The 12239-nt window shown below is 41.1% G+C and overlaps 1 protein-coding gene and 1 pseudogene across 1 annotated transcript in view; both read right to left on the bottom strand.

The window, feature by feature from the left end:
• The window catches only part of Aak1 (AP2 associated kinase 1), a 147792-nt gene that overhangs the window by 41621 nt on the left and 93932 nt on the right, over positions 1-12239 (bottom strand). Inside the window, exons 4-5 of the mRNA XM_051203446.1 lie at positions 7896-8004; positions 6517-6659 (exon numbers count right to left, since the gene is read on the bottom strand). Of these exons, the coding sequence (XP_051059403.1) occupies positions 6517-6659; positions 7896-8004 (252 nt within the window). The remainder of the gene's footprint in view (positions 1-6516; positions 6660-7895; positions 8005-12239) is intronic.
• On the bottom strand, positions 10395-11111 carry LOC127236032 (transcription factor BTF3-like; annotated as a pseudogene).

The raw sequence follows: 12239 nt of genomic DNA, 5'->3' as shown, positions 1-12239 counted from the left end.
ACAAAGGCTACCTCCTTTTGGAAGCCTTCCCAAGGACCCAAATCTGAAAAATACTGTTTTCCCCATTTCACTTTAGTGTTTCATTTTCCATGCTGTCAATTATTCACTTTTAAGTGGGTACAATAATGTCTTTATTACATTAGGTTAACACTTTCTGAACTGACATTTTTCATATCTTCTCAAAGTGTTACTTCTCAAAGTGACAAAACGCCTCATGATAAATGAGCAGTTTCTCTGTTAGAATCTTACTGAGGGTTTGGGTTGGTTGGTTGTTTGAACTTTTAAACAAAGGAAGTTAAGAGTTTTAACTTAGTGGAAGTTGTAAGAACCAAGACCTAGAGAAACACTTATGCCAGTGAAACAATGGGCACAGGCAGGAGAGAAGGCTCAGCAGCTAAGGGAACTCACTGCTCTTGAAGAGGACCCAAGTTCCATTCCCAGCACCTACACGGTGGCTCACAACCATATGGAAATCCAGTTCTAGAGGAGCCAATGCCTTCTTCTGGCTTCTGTAGACACCAAGCATGCACATGGTGAACAGAAATACAGACTATACATATAAAATATAAAAGTTTTAGTTCAAATTTTTACTCTTGATATTTTTTATTTTGGTTTTTGAGTCAGGGTTGCTCTGTATGAGAGCCCTAATTGCCCTGGAACTATCTCTGTATACCAGGCTGGCCTCAAACTCACAGAGATCTGCCTGCCTCTGCCTCCCGAGTGCTGGAATTAAAAGAAAAAATACTGAGAAAACATTGTCAAGATACACTGATGAGTTCTTGTTGTGGGGAAATGAGTTGACTGGGATGGGGGAAGACAGACCTGGCTATACATGGCAATAAAATAGCAGCCCAAACCAAAAAAACTTGCTAGGCCCTTAAGACTGTAGACTTTATGGCCCTTTTCTTCAGCCCTCAATGATTGACTCCCTTGGAAAAACAAAGGCAACAAGACTATAAGCTCCTCAAAGACCTCTCGGTCACAGCTGGAATCTTCTTTGCCCAACTCAACTAGATTTTTAGTACAGAAACTGTTGGATAGAAACAAAATTAAAAAAAAAAAAAAAAAAAAGGACACACTTAATAATCTGGTTGAGCATACATACATTCAAGGACCATTCATGTTCCAACCAAGACAGAAGTCAAACATCCAAGCCCCTACTGGTTCTTTATAAATATCTGATTGAGTAGAAATTCTCTTGTTTCTATTGTTATATCTAAATTTTTCTCTTAATTCTTCTAAAAACTGCATTAAGTGTACTTTTAGTCTATATTTGCTAATTCTAATTATTTGGAATCTTTGCTGCAAACTGACTGCAGATTATTGCTTTTTACTTAAATTCATATTTGGTGCTACTGTGAAGAGTTTTAATGTTGTTTTTAGATGGTGTCCTTTGACCTTCGAGTGTAAAAAAATCTTTTAAGTCTGTGGTTCTGCTAGAGAGGATCAGAATGGAGGTGCCAGCAGCACCCCATCTGTTCTACTCACCTAGAGTTATGGAAAGGCAGCAGTGATGGCTATGAACCTAAATAAATAGGTTCTTATGATGAAGAATTCTCAACCACAGAATTATGAATTACGAATGACTGGGGAAGATTTGTTCTCCTGAAATTAAAGCTAAGGCAGAAAATATTTCTACTACTTCTTTCTTTTTTATAAAGCTCATCAATTTGATCTATTTACCAAAAGAGAAACAGTCAAGCTATACTGAGCATAAACTCACTTTAAGAATCCAAAATAATAATCCCAACAAAGCAACACTCACTATTTGATAAGCAGTAGCTATTGCCAGTATTCCCATACTCAGCACAATTCATGGATTATTATTCCCATCTTACAGCTGGAGAAAGTGAGGCTCACAGTAATTCAGTCAATACTGTAACATGGCTAATAAGCAATAGAGCTGAGCTTGGAGTGAACCTAACCCATGTAACTCTAAGAAAATACAGACAACACCATTTGTTGCCAGGGGAGGAAAGTTAGAAACAAATCAATCAAGACCTCATGTCCACCTTGAGCTCTGAGCTATGGTGGGGATTGTGAGGACATGGGAGTAGACTTGTGGACAGCTTTCTTACCTCTTTATATTAATAAATGCCCCTAGAATGGGAATCTAGACAATAAAAAGTCAGCCATCCTTCCTAGCTGGATGTTTTTGTTCAGGGTTACCTACTCTTTTTTTTTTTTTTTTTTTTTATTATCTAATCTGTCCCTTTACTCCATTGCTCACTCTCCATTAGACAAATCTTGGCAATTCATGAAAACTTTGCTGGCAAAACCTTCCATGACTACTCTAAAATATACGTACAATTTATTACCCACAGGAAGGAATTGGAAAGGCCTTCAGGCTAAACACAGTCATGCCCACAGGTCTACATGTTGTAGTTTGTGTGCAAAATGCCCATCAAAAGGTTCCTGTGTTAAAATCTTGGTCTGCAGCTAGCACATCCAATCATGAAAGTGTTGCTTTCTTTAATGAACTGATCCACACATGAGTTCACAGCTGAATGAGCTTTTAGGAAATAGATTACTAGTTATGTGCCCTTACCTTAAAGGTTCTCTCTGGTTCCCAGTCCCTTCTTGTTTCCTTCTGCTTCCTACTAAGTACCCACCATGACATTCTGCCTCACCTCAGCTCAAAGCCATGAATCAAGCCACCCTGGACTGAAAATTAACTACAAACCAAAATATTTTTCTTTCTTTTGCTTTTTTCAAGTACTTGTCACAGCAATGAAATCTGGCGAACATAGCTACTTTTTCTCCAGTGGAAGAGTTGAGCAATTCAATGAGACTATATTACTATCACGTCTAAAACAGTCCTATCTGCCCTTCTGCTGGCAAAGTTTACCACTGTTTGATCTGGCTGATGATTCAGAATTCTCCTCCAGATCTGTAGCTGACTACTGATATATTTATGATTCCTTCCCCAGTACAGTGCAAATCCTTTGGGCCAGGGTGGTGTATTGTAGCCTATGAATCCTTCACAGATGCTAAACCAGTGCATACTTCAGCAGGCATTTTTAAAAGTCTGTGAAATCACTCAATCCGCATTGGGTAGAGATGATTTTTCTCCCAGCCTTATGCACCCTACAGGACCTATGTGAAATCATGCTTCTCCTAGATTAAGCAGCCTCTCCCTTTTTGAGTTACATTCTATGCTTGTAATATGGAATGTTCATCTATCTAGAAAACTAAAAAGTTCATTTATAATAAATATCATGGTAATGATAGCATCAAAAATCCCTACTGGAATTAAGCAGACAAAGTAAAGTAAGATGAGGCACACTGTTGGCTTGAAATAAACAACACTGTCTGTTCTATCTACTTGCCCGCCTGAGGGGAGTGTCGAAACTCTGAAAGTGAAACTGCTTGTTGGCAGTTTCTCTATCTCTTCTCAGAGTATTCTGTGAAAACCTGGGCCAGCCTAGCCACTACCAGCTACTCTCCATCATCACCACCACCAAAGCACTCAATGACAGTGGACTCAGGGTGGAAGACTTCAAGAGTATTTCTGATGTTTGGCTTTAGTTAAATCTGCAAGTCTCTTTTAGCTTGTTTCTTATCTGCAAAGCAGGACCCACAACATTTCCATCACTGTTACAATGAAGCAAGTAAAGGAATGTAAGTTCCTTGACAAATATAAAATATTACTGTCATTCACATATGAAATAAACATGCTTGAGTTCCTACAATATGCCAAGTACTCTTCTAGGTCCAGGGATACGGCTGTAGAAAAACAAAACCCAGTCTCTTCTGGAGCTCAAAGTCTAAGTAGGAATAAAAAAATGATTATAGTTGTCTGGTATTGAAAATACTATTTTAAAAAAATCTCTGCTGGTTAAATATAGGTAAACTGAAAAGGAATGCCCTGGAAGGCCTTTCTAATAAGGAGGCCAGAATGAGATGCTGCAGCCATGGGCCATTTAGGAACAGAACATTTAGAGCAAGAAGCTGCAGTGAGACCTGGAGATGGGCATGCACCTGAGGGTTTGATGCATAGGAGTAAGCCCATGCAGCTGGGCCAGCTTGGTACTAAGCTGCAAATGTGGAACAGGGGTATCACAGGACAGTGCTGTCACTTCTGGGGAGGTATGTGTGGCTTTGGAAGAGGTAATGGATTTAAGAGGTAAAACTAGGCACAGGAATAAAGTACTGAGGTAGGGGTGACATTACTGCCAATATTGGAATCAGTACCACATGCCAGACAACCGATGCACTTTTATGTATAGTGGCCATGTAATCCTTATTAATCTTTGCTGTCCCTCTTAACAGAGGGAAAAAGACAAGCCAGTCAAATACTCAATTTTTCTGGGGTCAGGCTGACAGGGCAGAATTTAGCGCCAGACTGGCTGACTTGTGAGACCACACTCAGCCACCATGATGATATGTAGCATGCAGTTAATGAGCACGGACACTTCAGGCTAGTAAGAGAGAAGGGAGGGAGCAGAGTACAGACAAAGAGAGACTGAGGAAGACTACAAAGGAGGCATTTGGGATTTTTAACTTTAGGAGCTCAAGAAGACACACCATTTCTCTCATCTTTGCAGAAGAGAAACAATAAAAGAAAGGAGACATGACGGCAGAGCACGAAGGAAGAGGAATAGGTCCAGGCAAGGGCAAACAGCAATAGGAAGGGGCAAGTGGAAGGTAACAAGTTAAAAGAGCTTAGTGAAGGAGAGAACTGACTAGCATTCACACACACTGGCAGAGAGTAAGGGCAGTCACAAGCTCAGACAGAGTTCTGAGGACACAAGTTTGTGACTGGTTGCCATTTGTAGTCATCCTTATGTTGCTATGCTCACAGTAACTGACAGAAGCAACTTAAGGGAAAAAGGTTTATTCTGGTTTACTTTTTTAGGGTATTTCCATCCATCCAGAGGTGAAGGCATGGTAGCATGCATCACATCACAGTGAACCAACCAGGAAGCAGAGAGTGGCTGAAACCTGGGCCCAGGCTATACCTCTTAAAAGGCTCACCCCTAGAGATCTACTTCTGTCAGCTAGGCTCTACCTCCTAAAGGCCCTACCAGCTGGGGAAAAGCTAGTGAGAACACAAGTCTGTGGGTGACACTTCAGATCCAAGCTATAATACCACTGCCCACCGTTGTTCAACACTAGTTCTTTCAGAGTCCAAGCCATTGATCTTATTCCCAGCCTAACAGCTTAAGAGTCTTATTAAAGCGATCACTCCAAATTCTAACAGAGCCTTTGCTAGGGTCCTGGAAAGCTAACTCTCATTGGCCTCTCTTTGCCTCGGTGTTATTCCAAACAGCTTGGCACTGAGGCATTTCAGAGAATTGAATATTGGAGGGGGGGGTAGCAGAACACATTTTCAGATGTGTGCTTTTAAATTTAGGGTAAGAGACCTTACCCTTTTATAGTTCATGAGATCAAAGTCTCTTTTGTAACAAACAAAAAAAAAAAAAGGTGAGATCTGTGATTTTTCACCTCAATACTGAGGTGAACTACTCCTTGCTTTTTCTTAAGTACATGGACAACTAGTACAAATTAACACAACAAAATAAATTTAAAAAAGAAGGAAACAGAAAAAACAACTTCTGTCTCTATTCTGATCTGATAACTTAATTAGCTGTGGGGGCAGAAATCATAGTTTCTCTGGCAAGGATTCTGTACTGGCAAATAGTAAAAGTAAGAATAGGTGATTTTCCCAGATTTGACCCCATTATCTTCTCTCAAAGAAATGGAAATTAAATCTGAGAGGAAATAAGTGAAACATTATAATAACATCTGAAGAGACCTCTTTCATAGCACAGTACCTCCATTGTGATTATTTTCAGGACATATACAGCCTAAGGACTACACACTTTGAGTTCATATGCTATGTAGGAATGGAAAGAGGCCACACTCATGCTAGGCAGGGCAACTGGAACTTTCCTCAGTTTTGCCTGTGAATAAGCAGACCACACCCAGACCAGCCCATGTTCACACAGTTCAACAACAGACATTGCTATCCATAGTTTAGAGAGGACAGAACCACATAGTCTGGAGAGGTCAAATAACCTGAGGAACAAGCTAAGGAGCTTGAGTTGATACCTCAGAGTGTAGGGAAAGTCAGGGTACTAAAGGGGTCAAGTGCTGCTTGGGAGACTAAGACAAACACTCAAAAATGGCCTTTGCATTTGGTACTGTCAAGCAATGTCCCTATGCTCTTACAGTTCTGCTGCCGCCGCCCACATGGTGATATTGAGGCAGAGTGTAATATGAAATCTCACACAGAAGAGCTGGATTAAAATCCTGATACTACCCTTTCCTATTTGTAAGAACTTGGCCAAGACACACAGTCTCTGAGTTCAGGCATTTGAAATTTTAAAAATTCTAGAGGCTAGTTAACAAGTTGATACTCCTATTGTGCTTTTCCTTTCTATTTTCTCTCCCTAACTTCACTGTGAGCCCAAAATTAGGAACTGTGTCTTTCCTACCCCTCAATACATGTTCCTGGGACAGACATACACTCAACTCAGTAAAAACATGCTCCATAAGCAGTCCGTCTGTTACCTTCAGGTCCCGGTGGATAATAGGAGTTTTGCACTGATGTAGGCGGGCAACAGCCTCACAGGTATCACAGAATATTTGCAGGACTTCATTCTCTGTAAAGCCTGTTTGTAGACGCTGGTTCATCAGATTTACCACCTGGCCTCCTGAGACAGGTACAGGAAAGGATATTAACAGCAGACACATCCCTTGGACCAAGGCACTGACAGCTGTTGGGACAGAAGTGTATCACTGGCCAAGCCAGCACTAAACCTGCTTGAGATTTGTTTTCTTACAACCCAATGTCTTTGTTTTCTTATAACCCAATGTCTCCTCTGATGCATCAAAACCAGATTATTTTATTAAGCACACAGATGTGAGCTGTCCTTACTGTATCCTCATGATTAGAAGCAGAACTGACATCACAGTCAATTATTGCTGTGTGGTAGTCATGTCCCCATGGTGTAGGAGACGAGGCCATAGCCTCTGCCATGTCTTTCGGGGAAAAATTTAGACAACACAACAAATCCAGGAAATGGGAAAAAGATGGGGCTGTTCCCACTTTGAAGTCTGGGGGGAACTTGGTTTCTCTGGGAACAAAAGACTGGTTACCAATCTTAAACAAAATTATCCAGATCTGAATCATCCTACTGCCTGGCATCTAAAAGGTCCAATGCAAAAAAAAAAAAAAAAAAAAAAAAAACAGTCAAAGGGGAATAATACTTGTAAATTTCAAATTTGGTGGCATTTTACAAAATCAGATTAATAGTCAACAAAAGGCAAAACTATTGGTTACTATAAAGTCAGCTGCTTAGGTTAAAAGAGCCAAATCTCCAAACAATGGGTGCATGTGATGTCATCAACTCAACATATTTGTGCTACAGTCTGGATTTCTCATGATATATGCATGAAACTTCAAGCTTTCATCTACTTACAGCTGGAAGCAGCAGCACCTGAATGTAGCTTTACCAGGCATTACAACCCCAGGGCAATAAGAAGGTCACTATTACAGACAAAAATAATTCTTCCATTCCATCATAGGAGGGCAGTGGTGTGAGTGGAAAAACAGGTAAGGAAGCTGCAGATTCTGTACTATGCTTTTATTATGTGCCTTCACTGTTAAAAATCTCATAAAGAACCCATTTTTTCTCATTTTCATGTGGTTTCATTTATATATACAGCCAAACCTTTCTATATCTAATGAAGACAAGGTCTGGAATTACCTATTGCTTTCAATTCTTTGTAGCATAACCCTTGTAGTCATGAAAATAACCAAGAGCAGCAATGGACTGAATAGCTTTCCCATCTGTGAAACCAGAGCATTATCTTTGGTGTGCAATGGTCCCCATGCCCTTAACCATTAAAGTACCAGAAACAAGAGCTTCAGTAGGCTCAACACACACCTCTGCAGAAGTCCATGAGAATGAGAACTTCCCATACGTCGCCACTGCTTACATTGTTGATACTAGAATCAATGTAGCCCACAATGTTCTTGTGCCCTGATAGGTCCCTCTGTGAACAAGAGTGGAGAAGTACATTGTCAGTTATAGTCACAATAGGGGCAGAATTAGCCAGCTTGGTTCCATTAGCACAGACAATTTAAATACATAGAAACAACACTAACAGTGTATAAAAAAAAAAAAAAAAAAAAAAAAAAAAAAAGGAGAGTGAAATCAAGAACAAGTTTCCGCTGGTCTGGTGGCCCGGACAGATCTCCAATAGCAATTCCACTGTCCTGATTAACCACAGCATTCTCCAGAACTGTGACTCTAGAATGAACCACACACAGAACACCCACTTGGTCACCACATTAATGTTGCACCTAAACCAGAAGCAAGGACTCCTGTAGCATCCAGAAACACTGTAGAGGAAAAAAAAAAAAAAAAAAAAACACAACAACTACTCAAGCATATAAAATTTTAATACAGAAAAAAAGAAATCTATGCTTCTGTTTATGGGGGCAAAAGTGAATTCAGGCTGAATATTTATTTTCTTTCTCTTTTGTGTGTGTGTGTGTGTGTGTGTGTGTGTGTGTGTGTGTGTGTGTGTGTGTGTGTGTGTTGGGGGGGTGATAGGATTGGAGAAAGATTTACTACCTGCAGCATTTAACAGAGTTCTTTTCAAAGCAGTGTCTTCCCTGAACAAAGGAATAACAAGGGCTTTAGCTGGGTAGCCTGCACAAATTCATAAAGAAAAGAGGGAACATTTCTGAACATGCTCCAACTTGACTTTTAACAGCTTCCTTTTAGGAAATATAAGAAAAGAAAAACTGCCTTGCAAGATTTGAAGAGACTACAATACTAGCTAAACCCGACCGAACATTTCTCTCATAATTAACCCATTCCAGATGCCAACTGGGACATAAGATGCAGCATCAGCTGAACAGCATATCAGCTCTCAGGGCTGCTGCTCATGGGTTTTCATCCTCCCAAGAGGTACCTACTAAGTACCACCCAGGCAATGGAAATCACCTCATATCTTAGACCTCAGAGGAGATATCTATGATGATGATGCTGAAACCCAAGATCATTAAAAACTAAGTTGGGGAAAGAAAACATGAGGAAACTGGACATTATGCTTTTTATACAGATGCAAGGTAAAATTAAGATTCATAAATTAATTGTAACACATTATTTTACCTTTGTTTTAAAGGCTTAGGAGATGGCATACATGCTTCTATAAGTCTGTGTGCTTAACTGAAGCTTAGGCTCTGGAGTGGCCCATTGGGACAGTGGAATTGCTCGTGGGCATGTGGCTGGGCTGCTCAGAGTCCTTGGGAAAGATGTTTCTGATTACCCTAAGTGCAGATTTGAATGCTCTCATGACAAAGCTACAACAGAAAGAAGCATCAAGGTATCAGGTAAACTCTTGAACCCCCGGCATCAATAGTAGTGCTCACTCCACCTTCTGTGTCGTGGACTAGAAAGCACCTCTGACAGAACAGCAGACCCCAAGAAACACAGGCAATGGTAGGAAAGAACCCACAGGAAACTTCTGGAGACTAAGGTGAGAAGATTTTGGAGAAGAGATTGGATAGGATGAGAATATAATGAATTGAGCAGTGTCTGTGTATCACTCTCTCAGAATATCTGTGTTTAAGGAAGATGCTGTCTCAAAAGAAGAATGGCCAGGAATTGTGAAAACCATACTAGATAGTGAAAACTGTATGATACAGAAGACAAGGAGAGCTGGTGGGACCATTCTACAGGTCAGAGGGATGAGGTTAGGATTACTAAGGGGTAGAACAGAGATTATTTTCCTGCAATGGGGGACGGGGCAAAGGTGGTTGCTACTTATTGTGCTAAGGATGAAGAAAGGGGGAACTCAAGTGGGCTCAGAGCTTTTGCTTTTGGTTTTGCTTTTGGTACACAACAAAGTCATCTTCAAAATAGGATTAGAAAGAAACTCGATGAGGTAAAAGCCTCAGTGCACCTGCCTCGGGTCACAGATCAGAAAGATACAGAGGTCAAAAAGCAGACTCCAGAGCTCAAGTTTTATAACTCAGAAAGCATTCAGACACTAGCGTTCCCTCTGCTTTTCAATTTTGTTGTGTGCCTTTCTAGAACTCCATTCTATTTACATGGTCCAAAAAGAAGGGATAACTGCAAAGAAACTTCTTTTTTAAATTGAGTGAGTGTGTGTGTGTGTGTGTGTGTGTGTGTGTGTGTGTGTGTGTGTGCTCGTGCCCGCGCGCGCGTGTGCATGTGAGCCACATGTCCAAGGGGCCAGAAGACCCTCTTGATAGACTGGAATTTCTTAAAAATGGGAGAAGGGATAAGGTGTTGTTTTTGTTTTGTTTTGTTTTTTTAACTAGGCAAAGAGTTTTATTAACCCCTTTCCAAACTTTATTCCCAGGCTTCTTCAACTTAATTTGCTGCAAAGAATGAATTGTGTTTTAAGCAAAAACTGAAAAGAGCTGCAGTGTCCAGGGCCTTAAAAATATTAGAGAGCTAGATTTTATCAGATTCATAAACAAAAGAATTTTAAAAAGCAGTCATGATATAAAATAGCAGCTCCTGTGACTTCTGCAAGTGTCACCTTCTTCAGAAGTCGCCTCAACTCAGTTTGCCTCATTCTTAGAAGCCTCATCAAAATTCTCCACCAGATCAGGGACTTCATCATCATCCTCTCCAGTAGCAAGTGGTGCTTTTCCATCCACAGATTGTTTGGGCAGAGCTTCAGCCAGTCTCCTTAAACTCGTCAGACTGTCTTCTCCAAGCTGGTTTAGGATGCTGGGAAGCATTTCTGTCAGCTGCTTTGTCTCAGCGTAGCCTGTAATGGTGAAGGTGTTTGCTGCCAGAGACGCCTGAACTTTAGGGTTGTTAAAATGGATTCACTGTTCCTTGGTTTGTAAACATGTTCACCTCTTCAATACCAGAGATGTTTGTTCACCCCTAACTTCTTTAAGGAGAACAGCAGTTTTTTGTTGTCTGCTGTGGCTATTCTATGGACCACCTTCTTCTTTCTGCCACCAATGCGCACTTGTGCCTGCAGCTTGGCCAGTTTCTCCTGGTTCATGATCGTTTCTTTCATCTTGTCGGAGTGGAAATGGGGCTGCGCGGGGGACTAGGGTTCGCGCTCAGGGGGTCTTGGACAGACTGGCTGAGATAAGGCACACACAGGCGCGCGGGGAAACAAGATGGCAGCTCAGGGATAAGGTTTTTACTTTGGAAAGAGGTGCTTGGTGTGGTGTGGTTTCATTTTACTCTTCCTTTCATCTCTTCATGACCCTATATCTCTTTTCTAATCCTTCTGGGCAAACAAGCACATCTCTAGTCATCACTCAAAGAAACTGTGGGCTGGCCCTCGGCTCTAGTGGGGATTTTGCTGAGTGTGTGCTATTTAAGAAGTCCAAGATACTTTCTCTTCCCCACACCAACATGTACATTCCACATTGCTTAGTTGTCATTGTCAACTTGACACAAACTAGAGTTAACAGGAAGAAGGAACCCTAACTGAAGAATTGCTCCCCTCAGGATGGACTGTGGGCATGTCTTTGGGGCATTTTTTGATTGTTTGATGTGGGGGACAGCCTACTGTGGGCAGTACCATTCCTCAGATAGGCCTGGGCTGTGTAAGAAAGCTAGCTGAATGTGAGCTGGGGAACAAGCCATTAAGCAGCACTCCTTCATGGTCTCTGCTTCAGTTCCTGCCTCCAGGCTCCTGCTCTGACTCCTTCCCTATATACTGTAACCTGAAAGTTTAGCCCTCAAACTGTTTTTGGTCAATGTTCTACCAAAAATAAAAGAAAATCAAACTAGGATACTTTTTTTTTTCTTTTTACTCAATTAGTCTTGTACTTACTGAACAGACCTTTAAAATATCCCCTATAGTCCTTCCTACTCTGTAGCACTGCACCTCAGACTTTAATAGGACTAGGAATCAACAAGGGATCACACTGTAAAGCAGATTCTGATCTGTCAGGACTGTCCTCAGCTGTGTGCCATACTGCTTCAGTGGCACTTAAGTTAGGAAGGCCCTACAGCAGCACTCCAAGTGTGGTTAGTTCACAGATGCTGGCTGCTCAGTAGACTACTGCCAGTCCACAAGGAAATAAAGGACAAGTCCATCAATCAATAAGCCAGCTTCTACCCTAATAAGCTTTTAACCTTTGAAGGAGCAGATCATCGATTTCACCTTCTGGCACAACACCCCTTTGGCAGCAACTATATATTTACATCAACTACTTCTCATGTGGTCCAAGGCAACTCAACCAAGTAAGAACAGTCTCTTCAAATGGTGGTAAC

The sequence above is a fragment of the Phodopus roborovskii genome, unplaced genomic scaffold (genome assembly GCF_943737965.1).
Source record: "Phodopus roborovskii unplaced genomic scaffold, PHOROB, whole genome shotgun sequence".
Taxonomy (NCBI): Eukaryota; Metazoa; Chordata; class Mammalia; order Rodentia; family Cricetidae; genus Phodopus; species Phodopus roborovskii.
This window is presented reverse-complemented; position numbering and strand designations above follow the sequence as displayed.